Here is a 20918-nt window from a genome sequence, read left to right as displayed (position 1 = left end):
ACCCATATTCAACAATATTAATTACAGGTCAACAACCCTGGAGGATCATTTTCTTATTTATGTAATGGAAGGATAGTAAACAAGAAAACACTGCTTGTAGCAACTGCTCTTCCTTGGTTAATCTAGACGTTCCATAATCTTAGAACAAATAGCCCATCCCAACCTATCCAATCAGTTAACCAGAGCAAAGGGAAACAAAACAGTTAATGTCACTTAGTCCTTTCCAGTAAACTGAAATTGTTTTGTACAGCATACTCAAAAGATAGGTGATACTACATATCCTGCACAATGTGAATTGTGCTTTTACAGCTAGCAGTGGTAGGTAGCAGTGTGACTATAAATGACTTAAATATAAATGAATTTGCACTTTCAGTTTTTATGTAGCAATCAACAGCACAATTTGGTTTTGTCAAGTTATCAATTAAATTATTTTGGTAAATTTATCATTAATACTAGCTCTTCCTATGCTATGTAGCATATCAGCCATTGCTGTTCCCAAGCCCGGATGAGAAAGAACAAGGTTTAGGGATTGGGCTGGCAACCCATAAAAATTATAACCACTACAGAAACATATATACCTCCATGATATATAATGGAGATAAAGAATGAGGCAGCATATACTGCTCTGGTTTTTTGAACCAGCAAGCGAAAAACTTCGTTAAGGCAATAGATAGCTCCTTCATAAATAGTATCTTCTTAGGACCTTATTTATGGAACTCTACTGTTTCCTCTTATCACCAACTTTTTTAAAAAATATAGAAAACTGGGGGGAAAATCCACACAATCGATGTTTATTTTTACTTGCAATTATATTCAAGGAATAGGAGTATGAGTAGAGGTATCCTACTGCGACGCCTCGAGGGGTTAGGGGTGGGAGGCACTGTTTTACAGTGGTTCTCATCCTACCTCACGGGTTGTTCGCAAGCGGTGTTGGCGGGGGGACAGAGGTCGGCCCCGAGGCCCCTTATGTGTGGGGTGCCCCAGGGGTCGGTCCTCTCTCCCCTTTTGTTCAACATCTATATGAAGCCGCTGGGGGAGATCATCCATGGTTTTGGAGTGGGGTATCATCAGTATGCTGATGATACCCAACTTTTTCTATCCACCCCAAATCAGCCCAGCGATGCCCTCGACGTGATGTCCCGGTGCCTGGAAGCGGTGCGGCTCTGGATGGGGAGGAACAGGCTTCGGCTCAACCCTGCCAAGACGGAGTGGCTGTGGGTACCGGCATCTTGCTTCCATAGGGATGCTCTACCGCTGGTTATAGGGGGTGAGGTGTTGCCCCCTGTTGACAGGGTGTGCAACTTAGGCGTCCTCCTGGATTCACGGTTGTCTCTGGAAGATCATGTTATGACCATGACCACGGGGGCATTTTCCCAGATTCATCTGGTGCGCCAATTGCGCCACCTGGACCAAGATGCCCTACGCATGGTCACTCATGCGCTGGTCACCTCCCGGATTGACTACTGCAACGCTCTCTATATGGGGCTGCCCCTGAAGACCATTCGGAGGCTTCAGCTGGTGCAGAATGCGGCCGCGCGGGTAGTGATGGGAGTGTCCTGATGCTCTCATGTTACACCCCTCCTGTGCGACCTGCATTAGTTACCTGTTGCCCTCCGTGTCAGATTCAAGGTGCTGGTGATTACCTATAAAGCCCTACATGGCTTAGGACCGGGATATTTGGCAGACCTTCTGCGGCCAGCAGTAGCTCCCCATCGTCCAGTGCGTTCCCACAGAGAGGGCCTACTCGGGGTGCCATCGGCCAGACAGTGTCGGCTGGCCACCCCTAGGGAGCGAGCCTTCTCTGTGGGCGCACCTACCCTCTGGAATCAGCTCTCTCTGGAGCTCCGGATGGCCCCCGATCTTCACTCTTTTCGCCGCGAACTAAAAATGTGGCTATTTCGCCTGGCCGGCCTGGATTGATGGGTTTTTTAAAATGGATTTTAATTGATTTTAGGGATTTTATGTGTACTTTTAACCCGGAGTTTTTGTTTTATTTTTTCTGTTTTATTGTTGTGAGCCGCCCTGAGTCCTCTCGGAGAAAGGGCGGCATATAAGTCTAAACAAATAAATAAAAATAAGAGAACACTAGATAACTACATTACTAGTTACACAGAAAAAATACAAAAAGACTATTATAGTACTAATGTATTCATTGATATTAAAGCATGAAAGGAAGCAGTTAAATGAAAAGGTATTGGAATTAGAGAATAAGAAATTAAACAACTCATTGATTTACAATAGTGATGTTAGAAACAAAAAACAAAGTTAGTAGGCATGAATTTACTTTAAACTACTACTCTTTAACAGATTTAATTTTTTCAATAAAGCATTTCTTAAGCATTAAGTACTCAGTCTTACAATTTACAGATATATAATTAGTGGAAACATTCCCTCAAACTGTAGGTAATGGAACTTACATGGACAGATCATAAGTAAGATCTTATTGTACAAAATAATAATATCCTAGCAAACAATGTGCAAACACTATACCAGAGTAAGGAATATTACACCCAACTATCTATTTAATTTGGTCTTAATTGAATATCAAAGCCTCTTTGTTTGCATTTGCTAATGTGATTAGGTTTTTGAATCATGCACTTTCTACTACATATGTGATATTGCAAAAATATTTTATTTAAGTCTTTTCATGGAATGCTTACCTGCTATTGTTTAGGATCTCAAAGACTGATTTTAGTTTTAATACCTATTGTGTGATACAAGATTAGTGAATATCTCAACAGATGTATTTGTTTAGTTTAATTAATTTACTTTAAAATTCTTAAATTTATTAATAATTTATTCCTTTAATCAATTTATTCATCCATTGTTTGTACACAATTAGCAGTTACATTACAGGGGTTTAACAACTTTCAGACAGATACCACATATTTATTCCCATGAGCTCTAAAGCACCATTCAGCCTTTGAATCAATAATGCTGCAGAATCCTAGAATATGTCATAATAGATTGTTTACTCTAGGCATTCAGATTAGAAAACTGCTTTCATCTAACATATATCTGTATTCTTTATATAGTAGCTCTAAGACGATTAGAACATTTTCACGAGTTTCCTATTTCTATAGTCAAATAGTATTTTTGAAAGTTCAATAAAATACTAAAATATAATTTCACATAGTAACCCCAAATATATGCTAGTATGTTAATATCTGTATTTCTTTTAGGTTAAACAGCTTTTCTAAATATAAAAATTAGGATATAGTAATACTTTAAGGGTAGAAAAAAATCTGCAAAAATGTATAGATTATTCTCCAATATATAGTTACATTCTTAAAAAATCTATACACAGTAACTTCAATTTGAACTTGAAGTTTTCCCTTAGACATGGAAGTTAGCTGGGTGATTTTGGACAAGTCACTTTCTCAATCCACCTCACCCATTCCCACCCCACCGAGATCTTATGGAAAAATCAGGAAGCAGGAACATTCTGTATACTACCTTGAGTTACACAAGTAAAGATGAGATTTACACAAATAATTAATTTAAATTGATACTCCTTGCACATATCCATCTTACCTTCATTCATAATTATTACTGCTTCTTCTGTTATTTGACTTCCGGATCCAACTGATGTTTGTGCATAAAAATAGAACTTGTATCGAGTGCTATAATTCAGGTTGCTTAAAATCAAGCTGGTCTCATTGGCAGGAATATTGATCTCTTCCAAGTGACGTAATTCATGAGTACTATTAACTGTTGTTATATAGAATACAAAATACAATTAATTTTGTATTTAACTACTGAAGCCAAGCATTTACGTAACATGCTGAAACTTGTATTGACATACTGCATTAGCACTATTCAGAGAGTATAAATATATAAATATAATATAAAAATATATTTATATATATATTTAATTTAAATATTATATATATATATATATATATATATATATAATTTAATTTAATATATTTAAATATATTTTAAATAACATATATTTATTAAAATATAAATATAATCCTGCTTATAATTTAGAACAATTTTTGTTTGTGAAGTTGTGCTGTAGCTTCCTGCATGTATAGATTTCAAAGGCCTACAAAGTTGTAATTTTGAAAGTAATGTGTACAGCTTACATGTTCACTTAATTAGCTTCCTAACATCTGGTTAAGAAGATGCTATTACATCTTCTTAAGATACACAATGCAGGTCAGCAGCACCAAATATAAATTCTCACTAAGCAACTTTGTGCTGTCTGCATCTTCCGCAACTTTTGTCCCCAAGGCGTAATGCATACTTTTCTCTGAAGCAGAGAAAGGTCATTGTATAGTTTTTACAAGGAAATACTGTGTTACCCCCTTTACATAATAATTTTGTAAAATTTAACAGTGTTCATTTCCAATTCTTAAAAACTGATTCATATAGAAAAGTATTAACCAATCAACCTAAAATAAAATTATCTGCCACAATGTCCTACCTGTCAATGACTACTTCAACCACAACAATACACTAGCAAATAATAGATACAAACTCAAGGTAAACCGCTCCAAACTCGATTGCAGAAAATATGATTTCAGTAACAGAGTGGTCAATGCCTGGAATGCACTACCTGACTCTGTGGTTTCTTCCCCAAACCCCCAAAACTTTAACCTTAATGTTACTAATCTCAAGGATCAGACCCAATAACAGACATAGACTCATTAATATTTAATCAGGTAGCCTTTTATTAACATTTATCTTCTCATTACAGCAATCATTAGCAAGAACATCTGGAGCAGCGTGGAGCAACCTTAAGTACCTGGGAGGCAGAGTCTGAGGTAAGGAGTGGTCTAGGGAGGAGGTGGATGTATGGATTGTGTAGATTAACCCTTGCAGTCCTAGGCCATGTTTACCTGCTTCTGTGGGTGAGGCATTTACACGTGATAAATCCCCCTCTAAATGCCTAACCTGCATGTGTGTGCTTTGCATTTGGGGAAGAGAGGAGAGGAGAACGCATAGTTTGGATACTAGGTATGCGTGTTGCTTGCCCTGCAGAGGTTTCGTTAATATATCCGCTGTTTGTTTTTCGGTGTCACAATATGTGGCTTTGATGAACCCTATTTTCGATAGTTGTCTCACATGTTTGTGCTTTATCTATCTATCTGGACCCGTGCCAGTCGGGCTTCAGGCAGGGGTACAGCACAGAAACGGCATTGGTTGCATTGGTGGATGATCTCTGGAGGGCTCGGGACAGGAGTTGCTCCTCTGTCCTAGTCCTATTAGATCTCTCAGCGGCTTTTGATATCATCGACCATGGTATCATCCTGCAGCAGTTGAGGGGGTTAGGAATAGGGGGCACCATTCTGCGGTGGTTCTCCTCCTTCCTTTCCGACCGCTCACAGTTTGTGTTGGCAGGGGGGCAGAGGTCGACCTCGAGGCATCTCACATGGGGAGTGCCACAAGGGTCGGTCCTCTCGCCCCTTCTGTTCAACATTTATGTGAAGCCGCTGGGTGAGATCATCCGTGGTTTTGGGGTGAAGTGTCATCTGTACGCTGATGATACTCAGCTGTACATCTCCACCCCAGACCACCCCAACGATGCCCTTGATGTGATGTCTCGCTGCCTGGAGGCTGTGCGGGTCTGGATGGGGAGGAACAGGCTCAGACTCAACCCGTCCAAGACCGAGTGGCTGTGGCTACCGGCATCCCGATATAGTCAGCAGGTGCCATCGCTGACTATTGGGGATGAATCTTTGCCCCCCACAGAGAGGGCTCGCAATCTGGGTGTCCTCCTGGATGCACGGCTGTCTTTAGAAGAGCATATGATGGCCATGGCCAGGGGGGCCTTTTATCAGGTTCGCCTGATTCGCCAGTTGCAGTCCTTTCTGGATCGGGATGCCTTGCGCACGGTCACTCACGCCCTTGTCACTTCCCGGCTGGACTATTGTAATGCTCTCTACATGGGGCTCCCCCTGAAGAGCACTTGGAGGCTCCAACTGGTCCAGAATGCGGCCGCGCAGGTAGTTATGGGCGCAACTCGTTGTGCCCGCATGACACCCCTCCTGCGCGAGCTGCACTGGCTCCCAGTGGTCTTCCAGGTGCGATTCAAGGTGTTGGTCACCACCTTTAAAGCGCTCCATGGCACAGGACCCGGGTACCTTCGAGACCGACTTCTGCCACCAATAGCCTCCCACCGGCCAGTTCGCTCCCACAGAGAGGGTCTCCTCCGGGTGCCATCAGCCAAGTTATGTAGGCTGGCGACACCCAGGGGAGGGCCTTCTCTGTGGGAGCCCCAGCCCTGTGGAATGAACTGCCCCCAGAAATGCATAAGATCTCCGACCTCCGGGTGTTCCGCTGCGCACTGAAGACCCTGTTGTTCCGCCAGGCTGGGCTATCAACATAATAATTTTAAGTTGGGGTATTTTAAATTTGTGGGGTTTTAAATTGAGCCAAATTTATTTAATTATTTTAAATTTTTAATCGATGTTTTGTCTTGTGTTTTTAAATAGGCTGTACACCGCCCTGAGTCCTTTGGGAGAAGAGCGGTATAGAAATAAAATTATTATTATTATTATTATTATTATTATTATTATTATTATTATTATTATTATTATTATTATTTATATCTATGTGCCTGGATCTTTGGCCTATGGCATTCGCCCCGGATATTTCAATAGCTGCCTTGTTATCCTCGTGGATGATTATGGGGTAGGAAGGTTCGGCTCAGATGCTGGTGAGTAGGTCATCGAACCACGTCAGGTTATTGGCTGCCTTGGATAAGCATATGTACTCTGCCTCGGTGGTTGATGTGGCTACGAGATTTTGCTTGCCCATGTACCAATGTACAAGGCTGTTGTTGAGGAAGAACACATAACCTGAAGTGCTCTTCCTGCTCTTTACATCTCCTGCCCAATCGGCATCTGCATGGCAGGTGAGGATTGGTCCATCGAGTGCATCCGGCTCTAGGCATAGACACGTGTCTGCGCTGCACTTCAGGTATCTGAGTACCCTCTTGACTGCTTCCCAGTGGTATACAGTGGGTTTGCCCACGTGTCTGGATAGTAAGTTGACAGATAGGGTGATGTCGGGCCTGGTCCAATTGGCAATGTACAAAAGTGACCCTATGGTTGACCTGTAGAGTGTATTGTCCTTGAATTCAGGTGCTTCGCCGTACATGTTCTTTACAAAGTCTGGTTGCATGAGGGTTTCACTTTGTTTGGCATCTGCCATGTTACACTTGTGTAGGAGTTCAATGATTTTTTTCCTTTTGAGACAAGCGAAACCCCTTGGGTGTTTCGTTGATTTGTACACCCAGATATTTGTTTATCTTCCCTAGAGACTTTAGCGAGAAATGTTCACCTAGCTTGCTAGCGAAGGAGTTACATTTTTCTTTGTATTTGCCAATGTATAGTATATCATCCATGTAGATGAGCACGTATTCTAGGGAACCGCCAACTTTTCTGACGAAGAAGCAGTTGTCTGCTGGAGTTGCAGTGAAACCCATTGTTTCGAGCACCTTAACCAGGCACTCATACCACCGTTTCCCAGACTGCTTCAACCCGTACAAGCTCTTGTTGAGTAGCCATGTGTCACTCTTGCGTGTGTCCCTGCTGTGTGGTGCCTTAACGTAGATCTCTTTGTCCAGTTTGGCATGCAGGTATGCAGTCTGCACATCGAACTGATGTACTTCCAGACCTAGGATGGACACAATTACTAATGCACTTTTAACGCTCTCTGCCCTCACGGTAGGTGAGTAGGTCTCGGTATAGTCCTCCGGGTATTTTTGGGCAAATCCTTGAGCCACCAACCGGGCCTTGTACAGTGTCTTGCCACCTTCTAGCGTTTTGATCTTAAAGATCCATCTGGTTCCTATTGGGGACTTATCTTCGGGACTTTGGCAGGTGTGAACACATGTAACTCTTTGAGACTGCTCATTTCTTTTTCCATGGCTGACTCCCATTTTAATTTTTCTTCCTGGGTGAGTTTGAGCACCTCCTCGTACGAGTTTGGGGTGATTGGGTTGGCGTGTATGTGGAATACATAGTCCTCAAGCCTTTTGGGCAACTGGTTCCTGCTTGCCCTAACCGGTCTGTTTGGGCTCGATTCGGTGTCGTGTAAGTATCTTGCTTCTCTCTGTGTGAGTGTGTCTATCTTTATCTTGGAGTGTTCTCCCTTCTATTCGCTAATCTTTACTTTCTGGTGAATGGGTTTGGGTCTCCTTTCTCTCTCGCTATCTATTGTGGTTTCTTTGGCCTGTTCCTGCGTATTCTGATTTATCTCCTGTCTGAGGAGTATTTTGTTGAGGTGTATTTTGGACCAGTTCGCTTGTTCATGGAACACAGCTGTCCTAGACACAATGAACCTGTTGTTGCTCTCTACAAACCTGAATCCCTTGGTGCCTGGTTCGTAACCCATAAATCTAAGCCTTCTGGATACCTTGTCCTCCTTGTGGCATAGTTGTTTTGGTGTACATCAGCCGTTACTCCAAACACATGTAGGTGTCCTATTTGTGGCTTCCTATTGTACATCAACTCGTACGGGGTTTTGTCAATCACGCTAGACCATAGTCTGTTTAGTGTGTAGTTGGAGTACACTAAGGCCTCTGACCAAAAATGTTGGCCAATTCCCGCATCTTCTAATGCGCACCTAAACATGGTTTATAGGGTGGAAATCCTTCATTCTACCACTCCATTCTGGAAGGCTGAAAACGGTGAGGATGTGTAGTGCAGTATCCCCTTAGACTTGAGCCAGTGTGTGAAATCCCTCGAGAGGAACTCTGACTCCGTCGGTCATTATTTGTTTTATCTGAGTGTTATGTTGGACTTCTACCCTCTTGTAGAACTCTTTAAATTTCTGATACACTTTGCTTTTGTGGTTTAGTGTGTACACGAAACTGTAGCGACTGTAGTTGTCCACGATGGTGAGGAAGTACCTTTTCTTGTATTTTATGGATGGCCTTAGGGGCCCCACTAAGTCCATGTGTACTAGGTTAAAAATGTGACTGGTGGTGCGTGTTGTCTTCTTGGGCCTAGGTTTGGTTTTTAACTTTGAGCATTTATAGACCGAACACTCGAGATAATTTTCACAGTCCTTTACTTTGATACCTTCAGTACATTTGGTCATTTTTTGAATAATAGGGAAGCTAACGTGCTCCAACTTTCGGTGTAACAGGTGGGCACAACCATCATGGATGGGCTTGCCTATATTAGGTTTCCTCTGACTGTGTGGGTTGTGTTCATGTGTGTTGGCAACCCTATTTCCCTGGCCCCCTTCATCTAGCTGTCGGTTTTGCCTTCTTCTGGTTCAGTGTTTGTCTCATCTATCTCTATCCCCATGTTGGCGTTTATACTATGTACGTTGTTGCTCTCGGTATGTAGGTATGGTAGCCCTCCTCTAACTATTACCTCTCCTATGTCCTTCCTGTTCCTATTCATGAGGACCCTTCCTCCCTTGAAGGTTACCTCTATCCCTGATTCTTTGCTGAGCTTCAGTGCAGCTAGAATGTTGTGAGGTATCTCTGGGACCAGCAATACCCCCTCTATTTTTCCTATCCCTGGTAGGTAAGCGTTTCCCTTCCCTGTTACCCAGACATCACTCTGGTTGGCTACCTTGACTAGGAAATCCTCTTCTGTGAATGAAGAGAGTAGTTGCCTGTTATATGTGGTGTGATTGGTGGCTCCTGAATCTATAAGCCACATGGAGTCCTCCCTGTCTTGATGTGTCATTAGGGTGTGTTTCCCTATCCCATATAGTGACCCTGTTCGGCTGTCTCTGGAACTGTCCCTGTTTCCCCTTCTATCCCTTGGATTGGGAGAGTCCCTACGCCTATATCTATTGTCTGTTGATTGTCTCTCCGGATGTCTGGCCCTGTGCTCATGCCTGTCCCTTTCCCTGAAGTTTCTGGGGCAGTCCCTTTTGTAGTGGCTTCTGGACCCACAATTGTAGCATTCTGCTGTGTCCTGTTGCCTGTCCTGAAAGTCTACTTTCTTTATGGGCCTGTGCTCTCTGCGTGACATGGGGTGACTCTTCCTCAGGTTATTTTCCGCTATCAACCTATTGGTTAGGCTGTCAATGGATAGGTGCCCCAGGTTCAGTGAATCTAAGTGTGTGATAAAGTTATGCCAGGTGGGGTCTAAGGAATTAACTATCACACTCTTCATGGTCTGATCTGACACAATTTCCCCTCTTAGGTGTAACTCAGCCCTGGTAGCATTTAACCCTAGCAGGTGTTTGCTCATAGAAGCCCCTGGCCTAATTCTAGCAGAATAGAATTCTTTAGAAATCCTGGTTGTGGTTGCCACACTCTCACTATAGAAAAGCCCAAACATTTTTTGCATTAATTCTGATACCGTTAAGTAGTATTTGATACTGGGGTATACGGTGGGGGAAATACTGGAGATTAGTAGGCAAAAAGCCTTGTGGTGTAGGCAGCCCAGTTCAAAAGTCCATGGCCTTTCTGGGGGGTTAGTAATAAAGAACAATATATTTTCCCTCAAAAAAAACAACCTGGAGCTGTTGGCTCCACCCCAGGAGGTTAGACCCATCCATTTTTAACTTTGGGAAATCATTTGGCAAATTCCCTGTATTATTTGTTAAGTTACTTACAGCAGGTGGCTCTCCATGGTTCTGAATGTGCATATAGCCACAATACGGCATGGGGATACTTGCTGGGAGTTTAAAAGGTCCTCTCTGCACTTTTTTTTCTCTTTCTTCTTCTAGGTGGAATTGTGCATGCTCGAAGTCCATTTCAGCTCTGCAGTCGTCGGAGGAGGTTCTCGTTGCTGCAGCTCCTGCGTAGAGGTCTCTCTCAGTCGGGTAGGCCTCGGTTTCAACCTTGTATGTCCAGCGGTGAGTCGAAGGTGATCGGGTCGTTGCGATGTCGTCCGGACGAAGATCCAGTCTGCTCGGGTGGTCCTCCATCTGCGGTGAGTATCTGTTCCGGCCTCTGTGCTCCGGCGATCATGGCCTCTGAGATGGATGGTGTCACGTCCTTGGGGGTGCAGCAACGTCGGTGGGCTGGCATCGGCGTCCGCATCCCTTGCGTGGGTGGCTCAGCGCTTCCCCCCCTTCATCCCTTGTCCCCTTTTGCACTTTCGGTTTGTTCTTAGGGATTTTTAGATCTGAGCTGAAGGCGGCGGTGAGGGTCCTTATGGCCTGTTCGATCTGCTGCTCGGTTGGGGACGTTTCGTGGCCCGCGTCAGATCCCTCATCCTCATAGGGCTTGTCTTCCTCGCTGGTTTGGGGGGTGCATGCTTTTCACGCTGGCCATTTTGAATCTCGGCCTTCGATTGGTCGGTGGTCAGCCATCTTGGCGGGCTGCTCAGACAAAGATGGCTGCCATTCAAAATTTGGCGCGAGATCGGGTTCTTCGTTGTTGGTTAGGGTTTCAGCTGGGGGTGAGTTTCTTACCGAGCCGTGGTCATCAGGTCAGAACCTGATCGTGGTCTCCTCTTGCTGCTCCATGGTCCTGGATCAGGCTCTGGAGGTTCGCGATGAGGTCCTCATTGGCCGTAGGCAATCTCAGCAGTCTCAGTATGTCAAGTCGGAGTTTGTTGTTTCCTTGTGCGTCAGTTTCTTGGCTGATCTGGTCTCCGGTCCCCTTTCTGTTGTCCATCGTTGTGGATTCGGGGCCGGCCTTGGCATCAGATCTCTCTGGTGTTCCCACTGGGAGGTTGCCATGAGGGGACAACTATGCCGCCATCCTTTTGGTTTGTGCTCAGGTGTTTGGCTTCTTCTTTTCTTCGGATGTGATTGTCCTTCTGGCATATCTTCTCATTATTGGGTCATTAAACCATCCTCTGCTACCATTTTGTTACTAATCTCAAGGATCGGACCCAATAACAGACATAGACTCATTAATATTTAATCAGGTAGCCTTTTATTAACATTGATCTTCTCATTACAGCAATCATCAGCAAAAACATTTGGAGCAGCATGGAGCAACCTTAAGTACCTGGGAGGCGGAGTCTGAGGTAAGGAGTGGTCTAGGGAGGAGGTGGATGTATGGATTGTGTAGATTAACCCTTGCAGTCCTAAGCCATGTTTACCTGCTTGTGTGGGTGAGGCATTTACACGTGACACTTAAACTGTCTACTGTTGACCTCACCCCATTCCTAAGAGGTCTGTAAGGGGCATAGTGTCCTACCGTCCCTGTCCTAATATTCCTTTTTACTCTTACTCTTTTCATGTATTCAAATTATGTTTATACTTTTACCTGTTATCTTATATATGCTTAACAAATAAATAAATAAAATAAATAAAATATTAATTATTCAATAAAGATACGCTTGGTGGATTCATTTTTTGTTAAAGTTTTACTTACTTGGTTGAAACTTTAATGTGTATCCCAGCAGAACTCCATTTGGATGAGAAGGTGGTCCCCATTCCAAAGTAAGAGAGTCCAGATTTTGATTGGTAATCTTTAAAAAAGAGGGTGCACTGGGAACTTTAAAACACACACACACAAACACCACACACACACATCACAACATAAAGTTAATTTTAATAAAACTCAAATATTATATAAAATATTTTAAATGTTCCTTTTAAATTATCATCACATTTTATTTAATACAATACCAAGGTTACATGTGGATTTTCTAAAATTAGGATGCAGTTTCTGGAACTCTTTGGAAAGTTACTCATTACTGCTAATATGTGCCTGAATTCTGCAGATATGTTGTTATGCTGTCAAAATCAACTAATAATGCTTTATTTGTTATATGACTAACTTTACTGTTAATTTCTCCCTTCATATTTCCATTCCTTAGTACATCAGATATTACATGTGACAGACATGAATATACTCTTTGTCTAATATGCCTTAGCACTACTCATATGCTGCCCCAGTACAACTTCAATAATGTAGCTGTTATCTGTAAAAACTTACATACCACTTTCCCATAGATTAATTTTATCTATATTTGCTTATGTTTCATTGTCTTCCAAATAAGTATGTTAAAAATCAGAAACATTTATTATTTTAAATAATCATTTAATAATAATGAAAATGGCCTGGTAATACTTAACTCACAACGTGAAACATAAATATCTGAGTTATTAAATTACGTACCTCCTTCTGGAGTCTTAAATGTTTCATCTTGGCTTGCTGGTCCTTCTCCTTTCCCATTAAACACTCTTACATTCAGTTTATAAGAACTAAAAGGCTCTAGTCCCGGCACCATTCCATGCGTTCTATTTCCACTGAAAGTCAACATCCTTTTTTCCACATGTTGCTTAATTTTTCCAGATAAATATTTGACTTTCCAATAGTAAATCTAAATATATGTGCATGGATATTTTAAACGTTAATTTATGATGTTCTCAGACTGCATTATATTATACAGCCCAAATGAATTTTGAGACAAGCAATTTAGTGTGCTAAATAATAAACAATAATATTTTTTTAAAAAGCATTTAAAATAACTTAGTTAAAGGAAATCCATTGATTTCTTCTCTAGCGATGACTATCCAGTTGAGTGAGTTTAAATTATCAGTGCAAAGGCATATCAAATCCTTAACATATGTAATATATTAGCACATTAGACTATCAGTATTTGAAGCAGATAAACTGCCTTCAAATCTGTACTAAGATATGGAAGTTATTATCTGACTCTGATTTAGATAGTTCTTAGCATAGTCTATTTCATACAGTTGTGAACAATTAGAGATAGATTATTATAGGATTCTTTAGAAAATGGCTAGTATAATTTAAATACATAAACATGATATAAGTTTTACTGATTTTGTATATACACATTCAACCAGTGGTGGGATTCAAGTAATTTAACAACCGGTTCTCTGCCCTAATGATTTCTTCCAACAACCAGTTTGCCAAACTGTTCAGAAAGTTAACAACCGGTTCTCCCGAAGTGGTACAAACTGGCTGAATGCCACCACTGCATTCAACCCAAGACTAAATACTGGTATGACAGAATAAAAAAAGTATGTTACACATGTTACAAGGAACACTTAAGTGTAAATAATAACAGTAGTTAGACTAAAAACTGTTTCTGACAAACATCAAATAGCCATTCTTATAGACCAAGAAACACAAAATAGTAGTTACTCTGGTCTAGGATCTCAAGAAGTAAAATAAACAAATAAGGAAAACTCACACTCAAATACATTTGTGGATATTTTTATACTAAATGCTGTTTAAGAAATATCTATGGTTAACTTACTTTGTATCCCTGAAGATGACCCCGGACAAACTTCAATGGAACTGGATCCCACTGCACTTTCACTATCGTACTGTTTACAACTTGTACTTGTAAATTGCCTGGAGCAATCATTGGCACTGACAAGGACAAATGCAACAAATCCAAGTTTAGAACCACTTGCATGTGTTTATAAGGCACCATGTTTTCCCGAAAATAAGACCCAGTCTTATTTTCTTTTGGGCCCCGAAATAAGCACTCGGGCTTATTTGCGGGGAGGTCTCACTTTTTTGACATGCAGGAGGCGGCGAATGTGGGGGCTGATGGGAGTAGAAGTGCCGCTACCCCTGGCCCCACCCTCTGTTCCATCTACTTGCCTGCAGCCGCAATGAACCAAACTCTCAGCATGCCCCGGCCTCTGCCCTACCCTGCCTGCTGGCCCTGCTGCTGCTGCTGGTCTTGTCGTGCAGAATGCTGTGCAGCTCATTGCGCCAGTGGAGTCACTCGCAGCAGGATGCTGTCAGGCTTGGGATGCCAGTGGAGCCACTCCTGCCCTGAGTGGCTCCACTGGTGCAATAAGCCTCACGGCATCCTGACGAGAGCGACTCCACCGGCACAATGAGACTTGCGGCGCCTGGCCATAAGCAGCCCCAGTGGCTGCAGAAGAAGTTGGGCAGCAGTGCAACAGATGTTGGGGCATTGGAGGTTTGGCTGTGGTGATCCTAAGGTAAGTGGGTGCGAGGCATGTGGGGCAGCTCCACCCCCCAACCTAGATTGATTTTTACACTTGTGCCTCGCCCTACCTCGTACAACCAGATGGTGGGTGGGGCTTAACTAGGCCTTATTTTTGTGGTAGGGCTTATTATATGCAGGCATGAAAATCGGGCTAGGGCTTGTTTTGGGGGTAGGTCGTATTTTCGAGGAAACACCATACTTTGAATTTCATAAATGTAGAAAATTAATTTTGAATTCTATATTTGTACCACGATACTCAGAAAAGTCAGCTAAAGCAAAAATTATACTAAAAAGTAAGAAACTTACAGTCTTCTCCAGAATGTCCAATTATTGTTAAAGGATCAGGTGCAGGTCCTAAGTCATTTAATGCTTGTACTTTTATCTCATATGGAACAAAAGTTGGTGTATCAGCTACAATATATTTAGATACATTTGCAACTGTAACAGATGTCCATTCATCTTCACCATCATTCTGCTGCCAACTGACTTTGTAGTGAAGACCTGGACCATTGGACTGAAAATCCGTTAAAGGCTAAAATGAAAAATAACAAAGGTATGATTTTTAATTAGCCATATAAAAGAGGATGAAGATAATATAAGGTTAATGGTTTTGTTCTAATGATTGCTAGAAAGTGGTGATTTAACCAGAATTTTTTTCATATTCACGTGTGGCATACAGGTTAAGGATTCCTACTAATTTAATGACTCTTTTCCTTGTTCTAAAATAAAATCTCAAGTGGTGCTCACAGGTGGCAACAGTAGGCAAAATCCCCTCTGTCATCCAGTCTAAAAAATATGCTATTAAAAGAAATGGGACTGGAAAGGACTAAAAAAGAAGAGAGGGAAAATGACAAACTAAAAAATCACTTCCTTCTATAATCTTGTACTTCATGGGTCGCATAATGAAAATAGAAGTACCCTAACTGAACAATCTATTTCTGATACAGTTGCATTGTGGAATGACAAGAAATCATATTGCTTATGCATCTATTGCTTATATACCGTATTTTTCGGACTATAAGACACACCAGTGTATAAGATGCACCAAGATTTCGAAGACGTAAGCAAGAAAAAAAAAAGGGTTTGCCCTCCCCGACCCCCAGGAGCACTCTGCAGGCCTCCCAAACCTTCTGTACACCGTGTTTTTGCAAAAAGTGGGCCCGTTTTTTGCAAAAATGGGGGCATTTTTGCCCTCCCCAGACCCCAGGAGCACTCTGCAGGCCTCCCAAACCCTCTGTGCACCCCATTTTTGTGAAAAACGGTCCTGTTTTTTGCAAAAATGGGGGTGTTTTGGCCCTCCCCAGCCCACAGGAGCACTCTGCAGGAATTCCAAAGCCTCTGTGTGCCCTGTTTCTGCGAAAAATGGGCCCATTTTTCGCAGAAAAACGGGACAAGCAGGGCAGGGCTTTGGGAGACCAAATATGGTTGTATTTGGTGTATAAGACACCAACATTTCCACTCTCGTTTAGGGACGGGAAAAGTGCATCTTCTACTCTGAAAAGTACGGTACATCATATAAGCTGTAACTTACTCATGGGTGCCAACAATAAAGTTGGTCCTTTGTTTTAGCATTATCACTTGAAATTAGTTATGGAACCACACTAATTTCAAGTCCCATATTTGGTCCTAACTGTATACTACTTTGCTTTATAGCAAATTATATAGCAGTGTCATCAGATAATTCAAGTAGCACAGGTTGAATGATATTAATGGCATTTCAATGGGTTTTTTTTTTAATACAACAGCAAGTCAATCTTTAAAAATGTTTTGCTGTTTTTCTGAGCTTTTTGCTACACATTTGGGAAAAGTGAATACTAGTCATACTGTCTTCAGTATTTTATTTTTTCAAAAAGCTTACCTTCCAAGTGATCACCAAATTATTAGGTTCCGTTCCAATCCCGTGAACATTAATAGGATTGTCATCTGGTTCTAAAAATTTAATTTTTTATATTTAAGTAAAATATAGACCACTATAGTTGAATGTTATTTATATACTAAGTAGATAGAGATGTTTATTTACTTGCAGGTTTTGTAAAGTACTTTTCAGAAGATTCACTTGGTTGGCTCCTTCCAATTTCATTGAGAGCTATTACACGAAATGAATAATTCACATATGGTGATAACTTTAACTTTACAGTTGTAAACACACTAGGGACTTCCATTTGGTAATTCCATATTCCTGGTTCACGCAAAGCATCTTCATATTCAATAATATACCCTGTAAATAAAGTTAAATTTTGCTTTATAAAGCCTTATTTTCTTCTCATATGATTAGCCAAATACATATTTTTTGAGAAGAGTGTTATTATATCAAGAGCGTTGTAAATGCTTGAAAATTGAAGATTCTGAAGGTCAAATTTTACTTGAAAGCAATCAGACTTTGCAGGATTGGAACTTGACATGTATTATAATAAAAGCATGGCACAATATTTCTGAACAACGTTAAGTGGAAAACTGAATCAAAGAAGTAACATCTCATGTATTTTGATACAGAAAAATAGAGGATACTGCTACTGAATAGGTAGTTTATATTAATAAGTAATAAAAAACAGGTCATTTACATTACTATTTTGCACCACAGTTCAGTGTTTATGCAGAGGCACTTTACAGAAGCCTATTTTAACACAGTCATTTAAATGAAAACAATCAAATAAATGCTGTTTATTGCAAAATAGAATGCTAAATGATTTCCCAAATAAATAGAACAATCATACTTGTAATGGGGCTATTGTTTTCATTGCCCGGTATCCAAGTGAGTTGAGCACTTCTTTCTAAATGATCTGTTAATTCCAAATCATAAGGTGGATCAGGATGATCTGAAAAGGGAATTAAACAACTGTTTTATATTCTAGGAAAAATTCTGAACAAGCTTGTTTACAATATGATTGTGTAACCACTGGCATGCAATTGCAATGAAAATGAACAACTGGCTTTGCTGGGAAACAACGCAGAACAAAGGCAGATTATTACATAAATTCTTGTAACAACATTTGTTTTGTATTACAAAGTAACAATATGACAACATTTTTGTCATGGTTCACCAGCAGTTTCAGTTTATGAGTTGTGATAATGATCATTATAGCACTATTTTGTGTAAAACAAACATTTCTTTACACTAAAAGAAAATAAAAATACATTCAATAACTACAAAAAAACTGTTTCAGAATTATATCTTTATTGGAGCCTCTATATTGGCATGTACTTATCTAGGCTCACACAGACTTGATGTTTTTAACTTAATGAGAAACAGGCTTTTTTTTTAACTCTTTCACAGTCAGAAATTGCTTTTTGCTTAAAGTGTGAAGGAGCCAGGAAATCCAATACAATATAAACATGGTGGTTTTTTAGAGAAGAAACAGGTCTAAGGCTGTGTCAGCACTGCCAATGAGTCTTTAAGACCCAACAGAAAAGGGGAAATATTATTTACATTCTTTGCCCTATCTAATTCTGATAAATAGTGACAACCTATCGTACAATTCAGGTCCAGGAAAGACAATAAGTTTTTAAAGTCATGAATTCCTTGTTAGATTTTTAAATATATATAATGTATGTATATATGAATGTTGTAAACGAAATTGTAAAGAAAATAAAGGATAGATGTTCCAGTTACTGTAAATGTTATTTAAGTATAAAAATGGTTGAATAAGAATGTCTTAGAAATTTAGAAAGAAAATACTGCCACTCATAATTACCTTCCAAACATGGGAAACTAAAGATTAATTAATTAAATAATACTTTAAAAGACAGATGCCCTAAAATTAAATTCAAGCCCTGGTGTCTTTATAAAAATGTATACTCTGATAGTTATGGAGAATATATCAGCAACCGATAAGGTGAAAAATTGTTTTCCTATCATATCCCACAGTCAAACTGACATATGGCACCTATAACAAAAATTACCCCAAACTAATTCTAAACTGGTAAAATCTTGCTCAAGAATTATGTGTCCATGACTAAAATGCTTAATGAATTTATAATAAAACTTTTGTTTCTTAATTAGGAGGAAATAGTTGCAAGAAGAATATATATTAAGTGTACAAATCTTAAAGAATAAAGAGGGCAATGAGGAATCCAGGTTTGGCATAGCTTAGTACATTTAATATAGCACCATATGTAGACTTAATTTTGGGCAGAAAAAATATCCATTTTTAAAATCTTACATTCAGTAGCAATAAACTACTAACAGCCCATAAAAAGGTTTATATATGCTGAAGATTATGTCACAGTGAAATTGGAAGTCATTTTTAAAAATAATATTAAACTATGCTTAACAAATGATAAAAAGCAGCTGAATGTTACACAGGTTTTAATAACTCGTTCAGGCAATTATGTGAGAAATTTATACTGAAGACTAGTTTGATTTAATTATAATAATGAAACAGTTTAGCATTTCAGTCATAAATAAAAATAGTAATATGATTCTCATCAGATTTAACATAAATATATAACCAAACAAAAATAAAAAGAGAAAGTCTGAAAAAAGCAGAAAGTTTAGGAAGGTTTGGTATATAATCCAAGCAAGACTTATTATTAGTTTACCGTAAACAATAGGTGGAACTGTTGGAGGAGCTGAAAAAAAGGATATTAATATAAACTATAAAACTTGTGTTAGTAGTCAGAATAAAACAACATTATTTATTATTAATATGACTTTCTATGTTATAAAATGTTATTATTTTATTTGCAAAAATGTGCATAATACGCACTGAATGAAAACAACAACAAAAGCCTCTTTTATCTGAGTCCTGAATAGCCCTGCAGACAATTGTCAGACTATAGGCTCATCATATTGAAAGGGTTCATTTAAGTCAGTGATGGCGAAGGAAGCATGCACATGTGGCACCAAGTGCTGAAAAGGGAGCACTTCGCGCGCACACTTGCACTTGTCAGGGCAGCGACCAGGAAGAGAAGCTGCCCAGGGGGCATGCACACGCCGGATAAGGTACTTCCGGTTTCCAGTGTGCGCATGCGAGCCGGCCAGTAAGCCTTCCAGTTATTGCCGCGCATGTGCATGCGACGATCAGCTGGCCAGCACACATGCTCACGCCGGAAAATGGAAGACCAGCTCTTCTGGTTTCCGGCACTGCAGCACACCCAAAGGCCAGCTGATCATTGCATGTGCATGTGTGCCAGAAACCCGGAAGAGGAATGGGCAACACCGTGCATGCCAGGCGACATGGCTCTGCGTGCCACTTTGGGTACCCGTGCCATAGGTTCACCATCACAGATTTAGGCTATGTAAGCCAATTGCCTGCACACTGCAGGAACTCTAAGCATTCTCGACAGAAGTCTGTCTAGCATTCATCCAAACACTGGCAAGGAAGTAGAGTTCAATATCTTTGGGTACTGGTCCCAGCATTGAAATGTTTTCACTGTTAAAAGGCTTTATTCCCCATTAACATTACTGGAATTAGCTTTTCTACTATGTAAATCTACAATTTGATAAGCATTGCCTTAACTTCAACCAGTTATTAATGAAAATATTGGCAAATTTGGTAAATTCTGAATATTTTAATCTCCTTCAGGATAATCCAACAATTGACAAATACTGAACCATAACAAATATTTCTTTAGAGCATACTAATAGTCCGGCTTCAGACCTGGGTACAGCACGGAAACGGCATTGGTCGCGTTGGTGGATGATCTCTGGAGGGCTCGGGATAGGGGTTACTCCTCTATCCTGGTACTGTTAGATCTCTCAGCGGCTTTTGATACCATCGATCATGGTATCATGTTGCGCCGGCTGGAGGGACTGGGAGTGGGGGGCACCGTTTTGCGGTGGTTCTCCTCCTATCTCTCCGACCGGTCGGAATCTGTGTTGACAGGGGGGCAGCGGTCGACCCCAAGGCGCCTTGTTTGTGGGGTGCCACAAGGGTCGGTCCTCTCACCCCTCCTGTTCAACATTTATGTGAAGCCGCTGGGTGAGATCATCCGTGGTTTTGGGGTGGAGTTCCATCAGTACGCTGATGATACTCAGCTGTACATCTCCACCCCAGACCATCCCAACGATGCCTTGGAAGTGATGTCCCAGTGCCTGGAGGCCGTGCGGGTCTGGATGGGGAGAAACAGGCTTCGACTCAACCCTTCCAA

The 20918-nt window shown here is 40.9% G+C and overlaps 1 protein-coding gene across 50 annotated transcripts in view; it reads right to left on the bottom strand.

The window, feature by feature from the left end:
* Positions 1-20918, bottom strand: part of NRCAM (neuronal cell adhesion molecule) — a 363078-nt gene that overhangs the window by 60163 nt on the left and 281997 nt on the right. For 25 of the 50 annotated variants that reach the window (XM_087873218.1, XM_087873226.1, XM_060687082.2 and 22 more), the window contains 9 exons: positions 19368-19397; positions 17543-17644; positions 16849-17046; positions 16687-16757; positions 15135-15360; positions 14118-14233; positions 13007-13211; positions 12257-12379; positions 3535-3711 (listed from right to left, as the gene is read on the bottom strand). In XM_087873218.1, coding sequence (XP_087729344.1) covers positions 3535-3711; positions 12257-12379; positions 13007-13211; positions 14118-14233; positions 15135-15360; positions 16687-16757; positions 16849-17046; positions 17543-17644; positions 19368-19397 — 1248 coding nt within the window. The remainder of the gene's footprint in view (positions 1-3534; positions 3712-12256; positions 12380-13006; positions 13212-14117; positions 14234-15134; positions 15361-16686; positions 16758-16848; positions 17047-17542; positions 17645-19367; positions 19398-20918) is intronic. The other 25 variants (XM_087873236.1, XM_087873250.1, XM_060687084.2 and 22 more) reach the window with 1 other exon arrangement.

The sequence above is a fragment of the Pantherophis guttatus genome, chromosome 7, assembly GCF_059756535.1.
Source record: "Pantherophis guttatus breed Tessera chromosome 7, ASM5975653v1, whole genome shotgun sequence".
Lineage (NCBI taxonomy): Eukaryota > Metazoa > Chordata > Lepidosauria > Squamata > Colubridae > Pantherophis > Pantherophis guttatus.
Note: the sequence above shows the minus strand (reverse complement) of the source record. Positions and strands in the feature narration are given on the sequence as shown.